This window comes from Macrobrachium rosenbergii, chromosome 28, assembly GCF_040412425.1.
Source record: "Macrobrachium rosenbergii isolate ZJJX-2024 chromosome 28, ASM4041242v1, whole genome shotgun sequence".
NCBI classification, from domain to species: domain Eukaryota; kingdom Metazoa; phylum Arthropoda; class Malacostraca; order Decapoda; family Palaemonidae; genus Macrobrachium; species Macrobrachium rosenbergii.
The window spans coordinates 14,246,176-14,269,639 of NC_089768.1; the positions used below are offsets into that span (position 1 = coordinate 14,246,176).

Consider the following 23,464-nt stretch of genomic DNA (forward strand, 5'->3'; position numbering starts at 1 on the left):
ATCCTTTGTTGCACTTTGAGCAGCAAATGCTGTTACTAGGGATTTCCTAATTCTCTGTTACACAATATTGCACTCACATTTCTTTTACCATGGTTTTGGTAAATACCCACCTAAATGTCTATACAGTACATTTTAAAACTGTCCCTTTTCTAGAGGCCCTTCCCTTTGGTAATTTTTATAAGGGAGACCTATCCAGAAGTCTTTGGGTCACTAGACAACTATAGCATTTCACAAGAGGTAATCTAAGTACAGAAGTGACCAAATCTAAATTATACTACAAGGAAAAAACATCAACTTGATCACAATCTATAAAATATACATCAAAGGCTCACAGCTATCTAGCTTCACATACTGTTACTTCTGGGTTCCTTTATTTAATATTCTCTCCTTTCTTCCCTGGCCAAGTCCAAAATTATTTGCTTTCATCTATGTAAAGTTAATATTAGGTGTCCGGAGGTAGAGGGGCGACATCGCCAAAACCTGATTTTGAGTAAAATGCGTTCAAAGTTGAACTATCGATATCGGACATTTCTCTTGACTTACTACATCCATGTTTACGTGCATTTTACTTATCTTGCCTAGCCATATATAAAAAAAATGAAAAAACAATAAGGCTGTGTTAGGAAAAAAAATCATAAAACATCAAAATTTGCATACCCCAGTATGCAAAACAGTTATGAAAATAGGAAAACCCAATTTTTTTTTACATTTTTAAAAACTTCTTTGTTCACCGTACATACACTATGAGCCATTTCATTGTAAACCCAAAAACAAATTTTTATGAGTTTTGATAGATTGGCAATTTTAACATACCACACATTTACAGTATTTTTCCCTCGGTTCCCAATGTAAATGGTTCATAGATTATTGTCAGTCATTTAATACTACCGTGCTGGTGCGCTATGCGGGCTGTGGTTGGTTGAGCATGAAGCTATAAACACGGCTGGATGAAAGGGAGCTGCTCATTGGCTCGCGCACCATGGCCATGTTCGCCCTTTACTTCCCGGGGGAAGAACATGAAACCAAGAAATACACGTGAAAACCTGTGGACTGCCACCCCTCTGTTCAATGGTTTTAATGGTCAATATTGCTTGGCCAGTATGTGGAAATCATAGCAATGGATTTCTCTATAATTTTCTAGGACTAACTCAAAATCGTTGATTTGGCGATGTCACCCCTTTACCTCCGGACGCCTCATATAGTATTTTATTTCTCACATTTTCAGCAGTTTTTCTGTAGCTTACACAACTTATCTAATAAATGATAAACATTTACGACTCAGTGCATAAAAGAAGAGAGAGAGAGAGAGAAGCTAACAAACATGGAGCTGGATGATCATGGAAAGCTAAAATATTTAATTTGCTCCAGGAATACAGTGAATCATATATTACTTCTAAGTTTATCATACTATTTTTAATATTTGTGGATATATTTGATTAACCTGTACAGTATAGTTCTTAAGTACTGTATTTAACCGTACCACTGAGCCATTTCTCTAGACATTCAAATGGCTGGCCTAAAGAATTTACTGTATTATCAAATAAAAGGTGAAAATTGTGCACAAATTGAAGAAGTACAACAGCCCAGTGGAAGGAGACCTTATTGAATGGATAAAGAGTAAAGACAGAAGGCAATGCACCCAGTGGCTAAATTGCACTGCAGAGAACCTTCAGTTACCCTACAGGGTACCATGTAAGGTAAACTGTACATGTATGGGGAAATTACTTACGTAAATTCCAACACTTGACTGGGGTTGGTTTATCTAAGGAAAATTGGATTAATCTTGGTGGGATTAGCAAGAGCTTACTTCATTAAAATATGGAACAATAAGCATAATGTGCATCTGCATCCTTCCTTTACATGAAAAAAGCATGCATCTGCTTTCATTCTTAAAATTACCATTTGCTCCTCTTATTTTCAAGCACTTGCAGGGGTAACCCTTCTCATATTCAACCATGAAAAAACTATGGAAAAAGTTGTCTAAAGCTACTCAGAAACCAAAATTGTTCAAGGAAACCTAAACTTATACAACGTACCTAGACTCTGCAACACAGAACCTAATTTGCTACAGAATGTCCTGTATGTATTGTCCTTACAGTATGAAGTAACATTTTGTGTGCTGAAGTAAAATTCTCCATGTATGTATGTTTGACTACAACTAATTTTGTAATTTAGGCACAGTACAACGGAAACTATAAAGATGCACATGTATTATTCAATAATTACCTTGGGTGCACAGCCAGGAGACATCTGATTAGTATCTTCTAAGTACGAGCGAATGCTTTCAGCAGCATGAGAATGAGTACTTATTAGCTTTCCTGATGCAGAAGCATTACTACCACGAGCAGACCCAGGTTCTGCCTTCACTGAAGTAGCTTGGGAGTCTGGACGATGCAAATGAACAATTGGACGTTTTGTAGCTAGTCTCTGCAAAGATATCAAATATCACTGTAACTGAACTATGTTGATTTTAAAATATTCAAAATACTAGCAATCCTAAATGGTTAAAAACTTCAATTATGGTGAACCATTACTCACTATTATTCACTAAAGACAACATATAGCTGATTCTGATAGGTAAATACCAGTTACCAATACAGACTGGAATCCTTTTGAAATTGCCTTACCTTGCCTGTTTCTATTTCTTGTTCACTTTCAGCACCAGATCGTTTTTCTCCATCAGACTGTTGTGGCATAGACACTTGGCCCATAGGTGGTTGAACAACAGTATGCTGATAAACTACATTAGGAAGCATAAGAGGTGGAGCATTGAAGAGTGGAGGGCCTACAGGCTGATACATCACACCAGGGAAAGCACCCATGTATTGTAGAGGTACTGCCACACTAGCTGTAAAAAGTAAACAGAAAATACAAAACTACTTTTTTGCCATATCTACCAAAATCATGAAGTAGAGATGATTAATACTCCATAAGCATTATATTTTATGGACTTTTCAAAAAAAATTGGAAGCAAGACTAAAATTACATGCAATTCCTGCCCAAGATAAGAATGGTTATTATATCATGACTCATATTCCTACATATGAAGTCAAAATACCATTAACTTGACTCTCAGTCTCCTCCAGAGCACAGTGCCCAGATACAAATACTGTATACAGAAAAAACAAGCATAGTTGAGCAAAATTAAACATGTAATTAATATCAAATAGATAACCAGCAACTGAAAGAAAATACATATTTAAAAGTTAGATATAAAGTGCCAAAAGCATATATAAACAAAAGAAGAGAAAGTCAACCAGAATCTTACCCTTAAGCAAGAGAAATAAAACCTGAGAATATAAAATGCCATGATATTGAGGCACTGGCATAAACCAAGGCTGGAGAATATTGGTTACATGATCATCATAAGAATAAGGCAGCTAAAATAGCAACTGAGATGACCCAGATACCACAAATAGTTAAACATACTCTTGTCAAACACACAAGGCAAATTTCAAGATTCTATCAGGAGCATAAGTAGTATCATGTGGTCTAAGTGCAAGGTCAACAATGACAACAGCATCACAGCTGGAAAGCCGGGGAATGTTCAGCAACACATCTGAAGACACAATCTGCTGCCCAGACAATGAAATAGTACTGAGGCAAGGTTAGGAGTGAAATGGAAGCTTTGGATCATGGGCATTCAAAGATGTAAATTCTTTAAAGGGAAAAGAAGACAATATTCTAAGTGCCTCCTATCAAAGCAGTAGGAATGCTTGTCATTCAGAAGTCTAAATGAATCAAGAAAGGGCCTTTTTGGCTAATCTGAAAATTAGTTGATCATAGAACGTGAGGGGTAATGTAACCCAAAGGGAGGAGAGCAGTAACAATGGAATTATATTTCCAGATACTTCAGTTTCCAAATGAGGAAACAAAACTAAGGAAGTACTGTTCTTAATAGATATTCAGAAAACTGTAGAGCAAAAAAATTCTAAACATGACAATGCATAATACAAATAGTACCTAATTTACGGTTCCCAGCCTCTGGGTATAAATTAGAGTAGACCTAAATTGGACAATAGGGTATAATGTATGATACTGCACAAGCTATTTGATTTCAGCGTCACCGTTTATATTGTATCAGCAAACTTTGTTTAATTTCTCATATTTATTCAAATTTTAATGTATATCATATATCAAGTCTTTTTTGTTTGTGCATTTCCTTTTCTTTTGTTTTCAAATTTGATTTTTTCATATATTGTAACTGTTATTTCTCAGAAATTCTGTTGGTGTTAGGTGTAGATGTGTGTAAGTTGCATATATTTTATGGGAGGCATAAAACAGAAAGCATAGCAAACTCATATTAGATGTAGTATTTTATGTTCCACAGATTCCCTCACAGTTTATAGTAAAAATAGGCAAAAAACAATATGTCAGCATACTTCAGTCATATGTTAGTACTCAGAAGAGCATCATCAAACTTTCTAGCTATCATTTCTGTAAATTTAGCATGACAGAAATTTTGTGATTAAATTTTTGATGACATGAAATTGAATAGAATATCTAGCTACTCAGAAGCCACACATCCAAAAGCATTTCTCTTACACTCAGATTTTCCGTAAGTTTAGATTGCTATAATAATCACTTGTTGCTACACATGGAGTCTAAATCATATGTAGTAGGTCAAAAGTTGTAGACAAATTTAATTCTATTTGACTTCGATCACTAAGTATGGACTTGACCTAGACCTGGTTACACATCAGGATCATCAGTTTTTGTATAATATTATTCAAAGGGTATGGCCAAGTAAAAATCATTATATGGCATTTGACCTCTAAGCTTGATTTTTTATCTCAATGTGAACACTGGCACTGTTAGTTCATTGTAAGTAAAATATAATGTCACTATCTCATGTTCTTTAAAAGATACACATGGTAAAATTCTTATTTGACCTTTGACCTCAAATTATACTGTAATTATGACCTTGACATCACAGCACATTGGTATCATTAGCAGATTATGCATGCCAAATATGTAGTTCAAAATTCACGGTCAGTGTGTTAAAATACTACCTGACCCTTGAACTTCAAGTATGACCTGGACCCTGGCTTCACTCTACAAATTGGCTTTACCAAAGGAGTAAGAATGGCCATGGTTCATTTCCTATTTGACCTCTGACCCATGGAAGGTCAAAAACTATATTTCCATATCTCAAAATTTAGTCCATTCTCGCCAATCACAAAGCCCACCTTAAGAAAAAGTTCTATAAGAATCAATCCATAGAGTTGTTCATAATCCTGTTAACAAATGAATAACAGGACCAAAACTGTAACCTTGTCTGGGTAATTAACTTTATACAGAAAGGATACCAGTTTTATAATAAACTGAGTAATATGACTCAGTAATTAGGCCATACACAGTGAATGATAAATAAGTGTCAATACCTACACCAGTGAGAAAGCCAAGAAAACAATGAACAGGAAGCTGATCCTAAGGAAATTTAACACTTACAGTAGTCGGGAAGTGATGAAGGCAGGCACCTACTGAAACCAGGGCTGGTGAAGAAAACCCCATTAGCTGTAAGTAATAAAGGTATTACTGTACACACTTTTCTGAGACATTCCCTACTAGAATGAGCTTATATACTTCAACTGATTGACAAACATAAATGAAATACTGTGCTGTTATTTACATAGGTTGTGTAAAAAAATTGACTAAGAAAAGTTTGCTAACTGTTTACAGTGACAGGCTCACAAACTGTGACCCAGTCTGTCATCAAAGGCCCAGTGGAGCCTAGATGAACTGATATTCAAAGGGAACTGGAGGGTTCTTCTTCTGTGGAGTATCCTGAGTTTGTAATGATAAATACACCACGGCTAATGTAAAGTAATGGGTTTGTGTTGAAAAAAATTACAAATTTTAAATCACTTTGTATTTTTCACAACTAACAAACGTTCGGTCTTAATGTAGGGATAAGTTCTCTGGTGCTGGCTGGAGTCTGGTTAAAAATAACACAAGGAATTGGTGGCAAACGGGCATCAGCCAACATGGGAGAATGAGGAAGCTATGCAACCTGTTTTAACCCCCTATGCATCATCATAACAGTTTCTCTCTAACCCCTTCATAGCAAGACAGTTTGTGCCCATCTTTCGCAAGAAGCTGGTTATTTCGCATTTCCTGCCCGCTCTTCTAATTTCTTTCTTTCTTTTTTGTTGTGTTTTTTTTGTATGATTTTGTATTGTCTGTGTGTTTCTTGCATTACCGATATGCAAACCCTTGATTCTGCCAAGCCTCCCAGGCTTCAGAGACAATGTCCTAGAGATGGTAACAGCTCTTGTTCCTGTTACTTGTCTCCTTTGTCTACAGATCCACATTCCACTTGTAGTAGGTGCAGAGCTAACGTTTGAGGCTAAGTAACCCCTGTTCTGAGTGTTGTCTTTGGTCTCCTAAGCAATGGAAGAGATATGTTAATAAGAGGAAACCAACGGCGCCAACCTGGGAAGGCTTTTCGTCTCCCTTGATGACAGGCGTTCCTATTCCTTCTTGTTCCACCTCTTCTTTACCTAAATCTCCTCTCTCTGCTTCTTCTTCTTCTCCTCACAAAGATTATTCTCCCACTCATTCTTCTTTGATTTCATCTTAAGAAGATTTGAGGGGGGGAGGTTTCGGGAGTTCCTGTATGTAATGTTGCTGCCCGTTAATTCAGGAAGAGGAGGCAGCTCCCTCTTGTACAGTCTGTTCAGAGGGGATACGCAGATGTCTGGGTGTCCCTAGGCCTACCAGGAATACCAACCCTTCCATTAAAATAACCTCTGAATGTTGGTGGACGCACAATTAACAGCTATAATGTCATCTGCAAAAGAGTCCTTACAGAAAAGTGAATACTACAGGTAAAATATGGTCACTCACCTTGCGGTTGTAGAAAAGTTGGTTGTTGGTGCTGCATAACTATAGTTGGGCCAGGTGGTTGAGGAATTGTCATGCTATCCATGGAGGGTATAGAAGACAAATTAGGTGAGCTTGTTGGCAGATAAAATCCTGGCACAATACCAGGGAATGATGGAGCTGTTAATCTGCTAGCACGGCCAACGTTGCTTTCTACAGATGGCCCATTTGCTCTAAAACAAGAAAGAATTATAAAAAAACTTTTAGCACAGTATTCATTCTCATTCAAGTATAATTTGCCACTGCATGAAAAAATATGTGCAATTCTAAATTTACTTTTAAGCATTATGTAATACATTACATATTAATTTAAAAAGACTAGATCTTCATTATTTTGTTCTCTCATTATTATTATTTTTATTATTCATAAGATGAAACCTACTCATATGGAACAAGCCCACAGGGTTCACTGACTTGAAATTCAAGCTTCCAAAAAATATGGTGTTCATTTGGAAGAAGTAAGAGGGAGTTAAGTACATAAAGAACAGATCCTACCTATTAAAAATTAAAAAATAAATAAATTAATAAATAGATAAAAATGTATTAAAATGCAAGGAGAATAGTATTAGGGTAGTAATGAATTGCAACTTCGCTCGACCTTCTGAAGTTTCAGTTGCATGACATCCTCTGGGAGGCTATTCCACAGTCCAACAGTGTGAAGAATAAAGGAACTCTGGAACTGAGAAGTTTGACAGCGAGGCATATTTACTGCATATTGGTGCTGTTGTTCAGCAAATCCAGTTGCTCTTAGCAAGTAAACGGGATTGGGGATCAATTGTGAATGTGAAAGATCTCTATTGAAACACAACTTATGAAAAGTAACAAAGAAGAGACCATCTGTCGATGGTACAAGTCATAACTGCTACTGTATTAGGAAACAGAAACCTACCAACAAGAACCACTCCATCTATAAGAGATAAATCTTTGGCAGAAGAAGACATCAACACCAGAGAACAGTATTCTAGCAGAGGAAGCACAAACGACCTAAAACAGGTTGCACTGATTTTATCACTGTTATAAATATATGAGGCCTTAAGATAAACAATACCTAACTTTCATCTGGCATTTGCTGAAACTTTCAATAGATGTTTCTCAAAAGTTAGATGTGAGTCAAAATTCTCAAAAGTTAGATGTGAGTCAAAAGTTTCACCTAGAATAATTAAAGCTTCACTCATTCAGCAAAGTTCCATCCACCTGAAGGGGAGGAAGGGGTGGAATTTTTATATGGGATCTGCTAATCAATAGTGTTTTTGTTTTACTGGAGTTCAGCCTCATTTCCCCACCGACTACATCATTCACTGATCAGGTACATGTCCTGACTGAGGCTGAGGGCAGCTTCATTTCTCATAAGTGGAGACTTTACTACACCCACAAGTGTTGCATCGTCAGCATACTAAACAATCTTGTTTTCCAGGCCAACAGCCATACCAAGAACACTACCCTGTGGAACTCCAGACAAAATAGGTCTTGGTTCACTAAAGATCTCATCCACAGCAACTGGCTGCTGCCTACCTGTTAGGAAATCTTGAAGTAATCCTAAAACATATCCACCCACTCCAAGATTCTCATGTTCATAAATAAGTGCCTTGTGATTTACTAAATCAAAAGCAGCACTAAAATCTATTTGAATTACTCTGCATGCAAAAAACCTATCAAGGTTCCTTGCAAATGGTAAGTTAAGTCTAAAAGAGCATCGCAAGTACCTAACTGCTTCCTATATGCATACAGTATTGACTATCAGCTAACAACCCTTTAGATTCTGTATATTTATATACAGTAGTGGCTAAAAAATAAGTTTTTCAACAACTTTGGAGACCACAGAGGGAATAGAAATTGGCCTGTAGTTACTGCAGTGTGCAGATATGCCACGTCAACATAAAAATCTATAGAATCTACTTATCCTGGGAGACAACACAGGGGACAACACACTAGAAGCTGTCCTAAAATTCTACCCCAGCTGTCAAGATTATCCAGAATTTTCTTAACATTCTTGGAGTGAAATGCAAATTTTGTGAGAATAGGTTCAGGATGACAAGTATCAGGGAGAGGGACATCCTCAGCTGATAGCTTAGCTTCAAAAGCTTGATGAAGCAGTTCAGCCTTTTCCCTAAGGCCAGTAGCCAATCTGCCATCATCTGTTAGTAGTGGTGGAATGGAAGATGACCTTGACCCAAAGATACATGATGACAATTTGGTCCACTACAGATAAGGCTGAGTAATTCCTTCAAGTTGTCCTCTTCAGGGAATTATTGTAATTTTGCTCAGCTGTATGGTAAGTTCTATTCACAGCACGACGAGACTCAACAAAAATGGTGTAATTTTCAATTGAACGATTTTGTCTCCACGCATTAAATTTGGTCTGTTTGTCATCGTAGGCTCAACTACATATACTATATCATCAAACCATGGCTGCCCATTTGTCCTAAATTTGGTGACCTTTCTATGGACATATCTTATTAAAATAGCCATCAGCATTTCATTTAACTTCTTGGGATCAGGATCTAACATAGCATCTGATATATTAAGTGCCTGAAAAGCTTCAATAATGCGATCCCAATTGGCTCTGGATTTTAGCCAAACCGTTTTTCCAGTGGTGGCATTAGGAATATAATGATTGACAGATATGTCCATCTCACTGGTGCAATGATCAGAAGTGCCTATATATTCACAGACCTTGGACTTGACAAAAGCCGGACCATCTGTGAATGTGAGATTTAATCTATTACCAGAAATGTGGATAGGTTCCTCCATTAGCTGGACAAAATTGGAGGATACACAGAACTCAAGAGCAGACCGGCCATGTTGATCTGTGGAATATGAGTTTAGCTACTCACTGTGCTTTGCATTAGTCTCCACGAATCCTGTAACTGAGCCATACTAATCTTTTCCAAGAGGCAGTCTTGTATAGAATCGTCAATATATGGATTGCAGTAAACAGCAAATATGTACATGTTGTAGAACTTATTGAAAATTTTAAAACCGAGAGCTTCATGGCAACTACACCCCAAATTTTTCTGACGATAAATGGGTCGTCTGGACTTAGTGTATACTGTACAGCCATACTTTGCGCATGTGGGATGTTACGACGATAAATAAAGTCAGGACCATCAAACCGTGGGATTAAAAGCTCAACCTTTGACTTGCTACTACTCACAAGAGTCTCAGATAAAAACATCAAATCATATGGGCAAATTGGGTCTGCTATTAGGCAGGAAGTATTTTCTTAATACAAGCCTATTCAGGTTCTATTCTAAGCTCATGATCTTAGACGGTGACCACTTACATTATTTTCATTACATGAATTTAGAGGACCTTACTAATGTTCAGGGTAGAATTCTCCTAGTTTTCAACGTCTCTATTTAAGTCTTTAATAGCATAAGATTGATGTTTATTTCTGTTATTATTTCACCGGCTGACACGGGACCCCGATCCAGAAAAAGGATTTTGACAAAGGAAAAATCTATTTCTGGAGAGGGGCCCGTGTCACCCGGTGACCCACCCCTGTTTTTCATTCTCTCCCTCCCATGGTAAACATCATTCTAGTGGGGTGGGTGCTAACATGGAATGCGGCTAGTGTTGCCTTGTATACAGTCCACGAGTAGTGCATGGGCTTGTATCGGCACCTCTCTCGTTGGGACTTTTGACATTGGGAATCTCTATAGGATAAGGTTCCGTGTTTTTGTAGTTCACCCTTTTCCATACACGACTCCATCTAGTGGAGCTCGCTCTGGGGGTAGTAACTCCAGCATTTCATTTAGCTTTCTCTGGTATATAGCAACGGAATTACCTAGAAATAAGTGCTGAATGGACTTTTTTGTTATGAGTAACAGGCCCAGGGTTCAGCTCAATGTCTCCCGAAAGAATTACTGTATACCAAAGTGATAGGTTATACAACAATGATTTGTAACCAGAAAGTATAGATGTGGAAAGAATTTTGCGCACAGATACTTACCCACAGGGAGGTACAGATGAGGTGTTGTCTGTGCGTGGCCAAACATCAGTTGGAGGTGGTTTTAGCGGTTGACCTGTCTCTCCTGCTGATGGGGCAATAAATGCTTGTTTGTGTGCACTTGACTCATGCTCCATAGCTGTTGATGGCCTCTTCACTCCATGATGCTGAGAAAAAGAAAATTTAACATGATTATTTTCATATGATAATAGAGGTATTGTCATCCAAAAACATAAAAAAAAGTCTCAAAAGAGCTCAACATAACTTGTGGCACATCTTGAAAAAAATAAAAAATAACTAGCAGAAAAACTTGAATACAACAATTTGAAAATAAGGTCATGTTCAATCTTAATATAAATATGACATCATAAATTCAAAAAGAGAAAGGGGGATCAAGGCACAAACCTGCACTCAAGTCTATTTATAAATTCTCAATCTTCATTCCAATGGAGAAATGTCAATAGATAATCTCTGTTAAATTTGTTTGGCTTTATTTAATAAAACTTAGTTTGCTTATTAAAAATCAACTGATTAAATTACAGTTCCTGATTTTGCTGTGACCTGTGCACAAACAAAAAACTGCATTTAAAATCTAAATGCTATGTGGTAAAAGTAACTTCTGCTTCAGAGAAATTTATCAGATTGCCATTGTTTTTAGTTATCCAGATAACCTTATGAAGGCGAGATCTACAATTTCATGATAATTTCCCCCCAGTATTTTAATTGTTGAAGGAACAGAGATGTGAAATCTTTAAAAAAATCAATATTCCATAGTATAAAAATCACTTTTACATATTCCCTAAAGAAGGGATTATTAAGGAATGCATAGATAACTAAAGAGCTAAATTTAAGAAATAACTGGCTAACTGGCTGGAGGTATAGTTAGCAACAAGTAGTTAACATATGATCATGTGCAATATATCTCTTATAATGCCTGATTCTCAAAGATGATACTACTTCACCAGGGCATTATAGTTACCAAAGTCAAAGTCATAACTAAAATTAACTTGAAAAAGGCTGGGCTTGAATCCAAATGGACATTACAAGTATCCAGCTGTTTTCTGTAAGCATTCTAGCTGTTCGAAAGTGTCTATATTCATGGTAGTTTTCTAAGGCTTTAAATGAACTTTTAAGCAACCATTGTGAACACTGGAAGCTGAAGACCCACCTGCAACTTTTTGCAATCTGCATTTATGCAAGCACTTTAAATAGGTTCCCAATTTCATAATTTTTCGATAATTAAAAACCTATTAGTTAGCTAAAACTGATACAATTTACTGAGTGTTGAAGAAAGAGCCCTATACAGTAAATCTTTAAAAAAATATAAGAAAACTGCATCTAGATTTTCTCTATCCCAACAGCCCTGCTAGGAGACTTACATCTTTCAAGACCATCAGCCTTTTCGTGGAATCCTTGATTCCTTATGGAAACCCTGCCGTCTAAAAAACATGTTTTGACGTAGGAAAAACTATTTTTGGTAGTCGCATCCTCAAGGAGTTACCCTTCCATGGCCTACCAGGGCTACATGGTGACCAAACTAATATAAAAAAATTCTCTTTTAGTTGGTCTCATGGCCAGGTATGGTGTCATAGTGATAAACACTATAACATGTGATGGAATATGTAATGGACTCAAAGATAAGAGGACACTTTCTCTTATCTTCAGCGAAGCTGTACCCGGGTTATTTCCATCGTCAAAACCTGCTACAAGAAGAAGTGATTAATGCGCATGCATATTTCGTCACATTGTCGACAAACAGACCCATACGGAGACCAAGAAGCATTACTTTCTGTTGGTCAATGCAAGGTGATCTTTTGCCCAAATCCCATGCTTTTTTGTCAAGGAAGTCGGAGGGTTTTGAGGACTCAACAGCAACTACCAAAAACAGGTTTTTCCTACGTCAAAACCTGTTTTTTTATATTGCAGTTGCTTGTTTCATTCTCAAGAAGCTTTACAAAGAAACTGATGGGTGACGAAAAGGCTTAAGTTCTCAAATTTTGATCCCAACAACCGAAAGAAAAAATATTTCTGATCCGAGGTCAAGCCACAAGTTTCAAGCACCATTCTTTATTCCAAATACCCCTCAGGTTTTGGTAACAAAGAACAAAAAACTAAACGCGAACTTATGTTTCTAGGGTGAAGTTCTTCAGTGACTTACCTAAGCATGCTGGGTTTGGTTGCAGTCTCGTTGCACCTTCCCCAGAGATAGTTAGCATACCCACCTGTCAAGGAGACCCCTGGCTTTCTGCTGTAGTGCCTATGGGGTTAAGACTGACCATACCACCTACTGATACACAGTGTAATCAAATTTGTTCTAGCTCATGGCAATAATGATTTCAGAATACTGTCTCTGATGACCACCCTGTACATTCGGAGTCTTCTTAGAAAGAGACATTTCTAGTGTAAGGACTGGGGATTGAGTGACATACTGGCTGAGTGTTTACTGGTTTATTGGTAGTTCCTTACTGAGATAAATGTACAGAATCTTCGAAGATGTTATTGATGCGTGCGAGCGGTAAAGTAGCGTCTACACACAGACAGGTAAAACAGAGGTACAGACTCGGGATCTGTGTTTGTCGGCAGACAAACAGATGGCGATATTGAGAGACACAATTAACATACAGTGATGAAACATATATCAATGGAAAGGCCAGGAAATTCTACATATGGCCAGTTGCATGAGATTCAAGACAGATTAATGAATACAATGCAGTCTCATAATATATATGAAATGGAAAGATGTTTGGCGTCTTCACAAACAGAAACACACACATACAGTTTGATACAGAAGATTCGGTGGAACATTGTGAGTACAGTACATGGTTAGAATGCTTGCATGGCAATGCAAGTAGTGGAGATTGTACAAAAATCAAGACAACAACGGTTAGGGAGAAACAGACGGAAATATTGTATGGTTGAAATCGCGTTCCTTTAGAGAAAGAAAACGAGATGCTCTTGTTGTCTTGTCCACTCCGATGGATGACGAACACACGCACACACACGTGTTTGGAAGAGACGGCGTCAGGCTCTTACAAATACTCTCCCCCAAGACGTGGGTAACGTCAGATTAATCGGCCCAGCTGCGGAGATGACTGCTCAGGCAGAGGGTGCGGTGCGGTTGTGTTTGGAAGAGACAGCGTCGGGGCGACGGGCTCTTACAATACTTCCCCCCCAAGCAAGGTATCGATGCGGAAATTGTCTTGCCGACAATTGTAGTTGGCTCGAAGAGCTTGGGCTAGCGGCAGGTAGGAGGCTGAAGGGCGGCACCGGCCGGCAGGAGCTCGAGGAGGACGGGAGCAGGCTGAAGGGTGACGTCGGATGATCCGTTGGTGGCCAGCTCGAGGGCTGAAGGATGACGGCGGCTGATCCTTGGTAGCCAGCTCAAGGGGGGCGGCAGCAGGCTGAAGGATGACATTGGCTGGTCCTTCGTTGGTCAGCTCGTCCAGTACGAGTGCGGGGGCGGCTTCAGGTTTCCTGGAGGAGGCATCCAGGGCTCCAGTGGTGGGGTGGGTCATCTCAGAGGGTCGGACTTCTACTGAGAACTCAGGAACGGCGGGAAGCAGCAAGGCGGCAAAGGGTCTGTCGGCGTGTGGGTCGTCATCTTGGGTCGGCTGGGTCCTTCGGGTCACTCCAGGGTTACCAGTGTAAGGACTGGGGATTGAGTGACATACTGGCTGGGTGTTTACTGGTTTATTGGTAGTTCCTTACTGAGATAAACGTACAGAATCTTTGAAGATGTTATTGATGCGTGCAAGCGGTAAAGTAGCGTCTACACACAGACAGGTAAAACAGAGGTACAGACTCGGGCATCTGTGTTTGTCAGCAGACAAACAGATGGCGATCTTGAGAGACACGATTAACATACAGTGATGAAACATATATCAATGGAAAGGCCAGGAAATTCTACATATGGCCAATTGCATGAGATTCAAGACAGATTAATGAATACAATGCAGTCACATAATATATGTGAAATGGAGAGACGTTTGGCGTCTTCACAAACAGAAACACACATACAGTTTGATACAGAAGATTCGGTGGAACATTGTGAGTAAATGGTTAGAATGCTTGCATGGCAATGCAAGTAGTGGTGATTGTACATAAATCAAGACAACAATGGTTAGGGAGAAACAGACGGAAATATTGTATGGTTGAAATCGTGTTCCTTTAGAGAAAGAAAACGAGATGCTCTTGTTGCCTTGTCCACTCCGATGGATGACGAACACACGCACACACACGTGTTTGGAAGAGACGGCGTCAGGCTCTTACATACAGTACTTACTTTCCTATTATCATGTGACCTAGGAAAGGAGTTTGGATTTTCCTTTTTAATGAGGGACACTAAAATTATTCTCAGCCCTTGTAGAGAGTGATTTATTTGTGCTAGGGTGTAGGAAAATCGGACCTTTTGGGATGTTTGTTGTGACAGCTAAGCAGACCTTGAGTGCTTGAACCATGCATAAAGTTTTGTCTGCTAAATTGAGTTTTCTTATCAGAATAGATTTCCTTCTCTAAAAAGGATTCTCATTCTCGGCCGGGAATAATGGGCAAGGGGACAATAATAACTGAAGGTCAGCTGTTTGTGTGATGTATCGTCCCTGTCAAAGAGAGCCCAGTTCACTAATATGAGCTCCTGATGCTAATGCAATCAAGAAGATCGCCTTTTGCAGCATTTGAGTTGTGGTTGTACAGTACTTTATTGGCTCCGCTGAATTGAGAGGTTGACAGAAGTCTAAGCACCTTGTTCAGGAACCAAGTAATTGGAAGCCTTTTGGGAGTGGGTCTTTGTAGTGCAAAAAACTGCAAAAGGGAAATGACAATTTCTATATTAGAGTCAGTACCGAATCCATAAATTAAGGGTTCTGTTAATGCTGCCTTTTTGCCATGATTGTTGTAACTGCAAGGTGTTTGTCTTCAAAAGGTATATAAGAAAATTTTAAAATGTTTCCATATAAATCTCAACTGGGCTCTCAGTATGGATATAATCTAACCATATCTTCCATACAGACTGATGTTGCTGGATACATGATGTCCGTAGTTTTTGCACTAGGTACCTAGCAATATTGGATCAGTAATTTTCATGGCAGACAATATTTAAAAAATCCACATGTTAAGGTCTCAACTAAGAGAGGGGGATGCATAGACAACTTTCCTTCCTACTGCCTGGGATAGAACAGCGGACAGTAGTGGAATTGATCTCTTTGCCCATTGTTGGAGTAATAAGAACCAATGCTTGGTTGGCCAATCTGGGGCTATTAAGCAAGCTGTTTCTTTGAAAGTTAACAGCTTGTGCAAAACCTCTGAAATCTAGGACAATGGAGGAAAAAGGTATATCGTCCTCCATTTGTTTCAGTCTTGTAAGAAGGCATCTCTTGCTGTTGCTTGACTGTCCAAGTTTGGTGACATACACTGGGAGTTTGTGATTCTCGGATGTGGCGAACAAGTCCACTTCCGGTTGTGGAAGCATGTTGGCTATGTATTGTTTGAAAAGAGTAGTTGTCCAACATCCACTCTGTTGAGGCTGTCATTTTCCTTAATAGAGAGTCTGCTATTATGCTGAGAGACCCTGTGAGGTGAATTGCATATAAGTGCCACTCCCTTGCTTGCGCCATCCGAAGGATGGCTAGCATTATTATATTGAGAGGAGGTGAAAGTGATCCAAAACTCTTGATGCAGGACACTGCAATCATGTTGTCTAGAACCAACAAACTGTGTCTCTTCTGGAGGTTTGAGATTTTGAGAGACAAAAAGATAACCATCAGCTCCAGGAAACTGATATGACAATTCCTCAGAGTAGCTGACCACCTCCCTGCCACCTGACAATAATCCCAGTGTCCTCCCCAACCTGTCAACGAGGCATCTGGGTGTGTTGTCACTTGTACAGATGGAGGAGTCAGGGTGACCTGCTTCACCAGAGATTTCTTCTGGGTCAAAGGCCAAAGTATCTCCCCAACTTTTTTATTCTTTTGTTGAGGTTGGTCTCACATCTCTTTTCTTGCCTTTGATAGCCAGAATTTGTTCACATCTTTTAGTTGCAATCTGGATATTGGATCTATTACTGGTGCGAACTGCAGCAGGCCCATCATACGTTCTAATCGCTGTTTGGAAACTCTGGGCCGTGCGAGGAACATTTTGAGGTCTTCCCTTATTCTGTTTTGAGTATTGATGTGGAAAGACAAAAGGCTGTGAAGAGTGTCCCAACACTGTCCCAGCCACTGAAAGCGTCTGCTGGGCATGAGGTGGGATTTTTTCCAGTTTACTATAAACCTTTTTGACTGGAGTCTGTTGACCACTGCTCTTAGGTTTTTCAAGCACTCTTTTCTTGTGGGGCCCCAGAATAACCACTCATCTAGGTAGGCTATTGGTTATATTCATTTTTGTCTGAGTTCTCAAACAACTACCATTGCTAGTTTTGTAAAAATTCTTGGGCAATGTTTAGCCCAAAGGGCATAACTTTGAACCTATACGTATCTTTTCCCATCTGGAACCCTAGGAAGGGGCAGAAGGGAACAGCGACAGGGACATGCCAGTATGCATCATTCAGATCTATAGAAGCTGTCCAGCTCCCTTTTGGAATGATTGAGCATACTTGGGCAATGGTAGTCATCTGAAACTTCTGGCAAACAATGTGCTTGATCAATGTTGATAGGTCAAGGATCACTGTTCGTTCCGACGTGCTTGGTGGTGAATATACACACGTTTCTCTACGGCTCCCTTTAACAGGGCCTACTGCACATAATCTTCCAGAGAGGGGTCTGGTTTTTGGAAGAACCCCTTTAAAGGAGGGGGTGGGGGAAAAGGCCACTTCCACCCCAGCCCACAAAAAATAATGCCGTGTCCCAAAGGGGAAGACTTCCATTGCCTGTGGTGTCGTCAAAGCCAACCCCCCGACCATACAATTCCTATTGGTATCCGCCTCTTCCTCTGCCTTTGCCCTTCATAGGCATTCCAGGTGTTGCTTTTCCTTTTCCCATATAAGAAGGTTTAGGACCTTGTGAAAAGGATGTCCTTGTTGTTGTTGTTCTTTTGTAGGGAGTTGTCCCTTCTGATCACCTACCCGTTTCTGAGAAAAACTTTTGGTGGTGACTGAAGGCTTATTTGATTTTTGATCATAGCAAGCCTTTTTTGGGTTGGCTAAAGGGAAGTTTCAGGTTTTTTGTTTCATGAATTCCCCTCTCCCTAGAAGAGCATACACTGTAAAATTCTGTTGGCGGGCTTGCTTGTTGAGTTGAGCCACAACAGACTCCTCAAACAGGTTCTTACAGAAGGGGTTAGAGAGTAATAATGAAGTCACATTGGGAAGTGACTTGTCAGAGACCTCCAATATTTCCATTCGCGCTTTTATGCGCCCATCTAGAAAGTCATAGAGTCCTTCCCATATGGTTCTCATAAGACTTTTGGCCACAACAGCAAAAACTGTTCTGGAATCTTCTTGAAGCCTTTTGGTGACAACTTCCAGCAAGGTGGTAGACGTTACAACACTACGGAGTTGGGTCCTAGCATAAAATTCTGACGAGGCTGCCCCCTCTGAGATTCTTCTCATAGGGGTCCCAAATAGCTGAGTAGCTATATCTAAAGGGAGCTTTTTCCTTTCAAAAGGGAGTTGAAGCATTGCTCATTCCATGGTGGAATTTTTCGAAACTGGGATGACCGTGGCAAATGATTTTAATTCTGCCATTGACTCTCGTTTTCTAGTCACAACAAAATTCTGAACCTCTGCTTTCACATGATTAATTATTTTGAAAGGGAAGGGACAGAAGGCTGGGACTACTTGGTGAGCAACTTGGGTCTTATTCAGAATGGAAGTAGAGATCCATTTTCCGCTGACCTGGTAAAAGGCATCTTCCATAGCTTTTAATGCTACAGGCACAGGTAAGAGAACCGTTTCTTTTACTGGTTTCTCCATGTCTGGTAAAGGTGGTACCAGGGACCATTCTATGTTACGGAATGCTGCCCTGTCTTTAAACTCTACATGTACAACTTTGATCGTAGTTTTTCTCTCATTAATTAGATACTTACCACCGGGAGAGAAAATGCACATTGAGGCATCTCGCCAAGGATTATCAGTATCATCAGGGGTGAGTATTGGAGCGCCTATTATGTTTTGATCTGAAGTTTTGTAGTATGAACCAGCCATTTTGTTGTTTCCAGTTGGAGTTAACATCAGACCTTGTTTGGGCAGAATCTGTATCTGCTCTCACTTTCTGGTTGCAGGATGCAGTGCTTTTACACTTTGGGGTGTACATGACTGACTTAATTTCCTTAATTTCCTGTTCGGAATCACGTACAGGCAGTCCCCAGCCGAGCGCAGCTAACATTAACTGGAGGTTGGCAACGAAATCAACAGTGCTGTTAACCAGAGACTGGCACCGAAATCCCCACTTAATGGCGCCATTAACTGGAGATTGGCACTGAACATACAGTTAATGACATCGCTGGTCAAGTGCTGTAACACCGATACGCTGTTAACCAATGCCGCCGGTAGGCAAGGACTGCCTGTATCATGTCCATTATATACTGCCGTTCTGTGGTAAGGACATCTTTGATGTTACTCATAATTTCCTTACGGAACTGATCAAATGCCGCAAACTGTGTATCCCTTTTTGGGGAAGCTTGCACAGTCTGACTGAACTTCAGCAACTGAACTGTAACTACTTGTTAACCAGGGGGCAGAAGTCCTGGGTGAGTTACTAGTATACCTCTTCAAAAATGTATTAATTTCAGTTGGGGTCGGGTGGATCCTAGTACAGTACCCCTTTTGGGGGAAAGATTCTCTTCAGCATCTGATAGCTGCATGGGGGATAGAATTCCTTCTGGAAGGTTTCCCCCATGGTTAGCTGAAATTTGTGTCCCTGATCTTTCTGGGTTCAGCAGGGTCATTTCGATGGCAATGTCCACTTCATATTTATTAGTAAGAATGTCACCCCCATGTGAAGACTCCTCTACTTACTCCAGATGTTACTGGGTTTTGGCCCAAACATAGATCTTGTTCTGAGAAAGGGTTAGATATATGCTTTCGGATTTCTGCCAAAAAGATATAATCTCCCCCTTCCTCACCCCTACTGAACCCTAGAACCCATTGAGAAAGCTTAAAATGAGCTGTTTTGTCCTTAAAACTTGCTGCCAGGAGCATACTACAAAATTCCCACATATCTGGCGACCAACCAAATTTTTCTTGTTTTTCACATGAACTACGCTCATGGCAGGTATGGGCCACACTCACTGGTAAATAATGAACCGAGCAATTTGCTGCGGAGCACTTGAGCTGAGGGTTCTGCATAATGGTGGCCCTGTAGTGATCAGGTTGTTATTAGGAAACTACGGTAAACCCCCCAAATTCGTGTGGGATGCGTACCACACCCCTGTGAATAGCTAAAATCCATGAATACAGTACTTAGAACTCTTCTAAAAATACTTAGAACCCTTCTAAAACACTTAGAACTGCCTATTTTGATAGTTCAAACACAAAAAATTCTAAAAATGATTATACAGGGTACCTGAGTATTTTAATAGTTTTATCACAGAAAGTGCATTTAGTCATGAAAATGACATGAAAATACAGTAATTAGTGATAGTCATGAAAATGACATGAAAATACAGTAATTAGTGAATATTTCTCAGTGAAAAATACCGCAAATGGGTGAATTTTCAGCGAATAATGCGTATATATATGTTCCATAGAGAAATCCGCGAACAGGTGAGTCCGTGAATCATGAGACCGCAAATACGGGGGCTTTACTGTAGCTAGTCCTAATTGTCTGTAGTCCCTTATATAGACAGTATTTTCAGTATTACAGGCTAATTTGATTATAAATCTGCAGCTGTAATATATTTGATTAAATATCTATGTTAACTTAAACCCTCTAAGATTTAGGTTAGTTTTGACACCAAACGGACTAACAGTGTATATGTGATATTTAATTTTGAATGTCATGCCATTTAGACTAATTGCTATCAACTAATTTGTTTAACTAACCCAAGCTACTGTTTTATATGGCTTAAGTTAATCCTTCTATCATAATCTATGTTAATTTATGAATAAAGGATTTCTTAGAGGGTTCTTGTTTAACCTATTCTAGGCCACTGCCTAGTCTAGGCTTATTAAAAACACTTACGGATATGAACTATACAGGAAAAACCCTCTTATAATCTAGTTTGCTGTTTTATCTGGCTAAGACTACCCTTTTATCTGATATTCAGGAACTGCTTTATTTAAACTGAACTACTGTTTTAGGCAAATAGTAAGATATACCCTTAAAAAAGGGGTTCCTACTTAGTCTGGTTAGGCTATTGCCTGGTCTAGGTGTATTTCACTTTTAAGGATATAGGCTACATAAGACCTGTACTAATATGTAGCCTTACAGATAGGCTACCGAGTTGTAAAAACTAGGTTATTACATTGAGTCTAGATACTGTTTATATATGATCCTAGGCTATTCGGTCTAAACTACCACTTCGACCAATAATAGGATATTTCCTAAAATCTTCTTTCTTAGCTCAGTATTAGGTACTGCCTAGTCCAGATTATTTAAGATCACTCTTAAATGTACAGTATAGGTTATAGGAAAAAAATGAAACTTACTAATATGTAACCTTATAGTTAAGACTACATTTTTATCTAACCCAGTTGTTGTTTATATCCAATCCTAGGCTATTTGGTCTACTATATAAAACAGTAACTCAATAACGTGTAACTTTAAAGCTAGGCTATCACTTACTGTAATCTAGGCTACTGCCTAATCCAGATTACTTAATTCACACTTAAGGGTATGGGTTACTTAAAACACAATTACATTAGTATGTAGCCTTAAAGTTAGGCTACCATCTCATCCAGCACAATTACTATTTCATCTAGTCCTAGGTTACCTGGTCTAGGCTAACGCTTTAGTCCAATAATGGGATGTCTTGTAAAAGGTTTTCATTTAACCTAATATAAGGTACTGTCTAGTCCTGGATTATTTAGATCATGCTTCAGTGTACAGTACATATTATTGTTATTATCTAATCCTAGGGTCCTTGGTCTAAGCTAGGCTACTACTTAGGCCCATGACAGGTTATGTCTAAAAAGGGTTTTTACTTACCTTAATTTAGCTTACTACCTAATCCAGGTTATGTAGTCCACTCTTATCGGTATGTAATCCTAGGTTATAGGCTACAGACAGCATCCACTATTAATGTAGTCTAAATTATTCTCGCTTAATCTGATGTAGGCTACTGCCTAGATTATTGTAGACACTGTATAATTTGAAAGGATTTTCTATATTAATGATAAATTGTGGAACATTCTTTTAGTTAAAACATTTAGTTAGAATGACAAATTCTTCAAAACAATTTGTGCTTTACAAAACTAGCAATCAACAATCATGAGTTAGCGCCAACCATGTGTTGGCAAGAAAACGCCAGATTCCGGCTTTCACACAAATTAATTACCAACACCAAAAGTTTAAAACTAAAACTTTAACTGGAACTTAAAATTAAGCACTTGACTTGATGTTCCCATGAGCCTCACTAATGAAATCGGAGAAAAAAAGCCCAATTTTTTTGAGTGCTGGTAGTATTTAACCTTACTGCGTTGACCAACAAATAGTAATGGTTCTTGGTCTCCGTGTGGGTTTGTTTGTCAACTATCTGGTAAACTGCGCATGCACATTAAAAACTACTTCTTCTAGCAGATTTTGACAATGGAAACAACCCAGGTACAACTTCACTGAAGATAAAGAAAAGTGTCCTCTCATCTTTGAGTCCATTACATACTCCATCACACGTCATAGAGTTTATCACTGCAACACAATACTCGGCCTTGAGACCAACTAAAAGAGAATCCTTTGATATTAGTTTGGTCACCATGGAAGGTTAACCCCTTGAGGACGAAACCAGCAACTACACTATCAAAATAATACATAAATACATCCATATTATCAATAAAAATGTCTTTATCAAAAGGTATGAATCCTTTTGCCCATTTCCTTCATTACTGTTTCTCAATACAATTCATTTCACCTTTACATGTTGTTATTCTTTATTCAATTTGAATTTCTGTTACCACACTGGACATATTTATGAGAAAAGCAACAATAATAATAATGAAAAACTTCAAAATTAAGTTACATAAAACTGTAGTAACCATGTTTTAAATACAAATTAAAATAAAATTCTATTTAACTGCTTAGCATTGTTAATGATAAGGATGAGTTTGACGAACAGTAGCAAGAACACTGGTATTTGGTTGGAGATTAGCGAACTTTAGCCATAGGTCAACACCCTCCTCCATGTTCAGCCTGTTCCTCTGTTTAATAGAACTGTATTTGCAAGGCTAGACCAGCAGCAACCATGAATGAATTTGGGAACAGAAGTAAACATGGTTTAAAATGCTACACTAATCTTGAAGTACTTGGTGGTAGTATTTATACTGCCTCAATAGTTACTGAGGTTTTTACTTTTGAAAAATAATTTAGCTTCGAGACCCTACACGCATATCAAGTTTATCTTGTCAATGCCTGCATTTTCTTTTACACATCAAACAATGTAAAAGTTCAGTAAGACATGCACTTTTTCCCAAGACCTCAAATCACAAATTTTTAAACAATTTGTATTTTTCCTAACATACAAACCTGAGGTCTTTACACTGGG

The 23,464-nt window shown here is 38.8% G+C and overlaps 1 protein-coding gene across 23 annotated transcripts in view; it reads right to left on the reverse strand.

The window, feature by feature from the left end:
* The window catches only part of per (period), a 221,500-nt gene that overhangs the window by 26,939 nt on the left and 171,097 nt on the right, over positions 1-23,464 (reverse strand). For 13 of the 23 annotated variants that reach the window (XM_067130134.1, XM_067130128.1, XM_067130127.1 and 10 more), the window contains exons 18-22: positions 10,838-11,001; positions 6,850-7,058; positions 5,452-5,517; positions 2,628-2,848; positions 2,227-2,427 (exon numbers count right to left, since the gene is read on the reverse strand). In XM_067130134.1, the coding sequence (XP_066986235.1) occupies positions 2,227-2,427; positions 2,628-2,848; positions 5,452-5,517; positions 6,850-7,058; positions 10,838-11,001 (861 nt within the window). The remainder of the gene's footprint in view (positions 1-2,226; positions 2,428-2,627; positions 2,849-5,451; positions 5,518-6,849; positions 7,059-10,837; positions 11,002-23,464) is intronic. The other 10 variants (XM_067130139.1, XM_067130140.1, XM_067130138.1 and 7 more) reach the window with 1 other exon arrangement.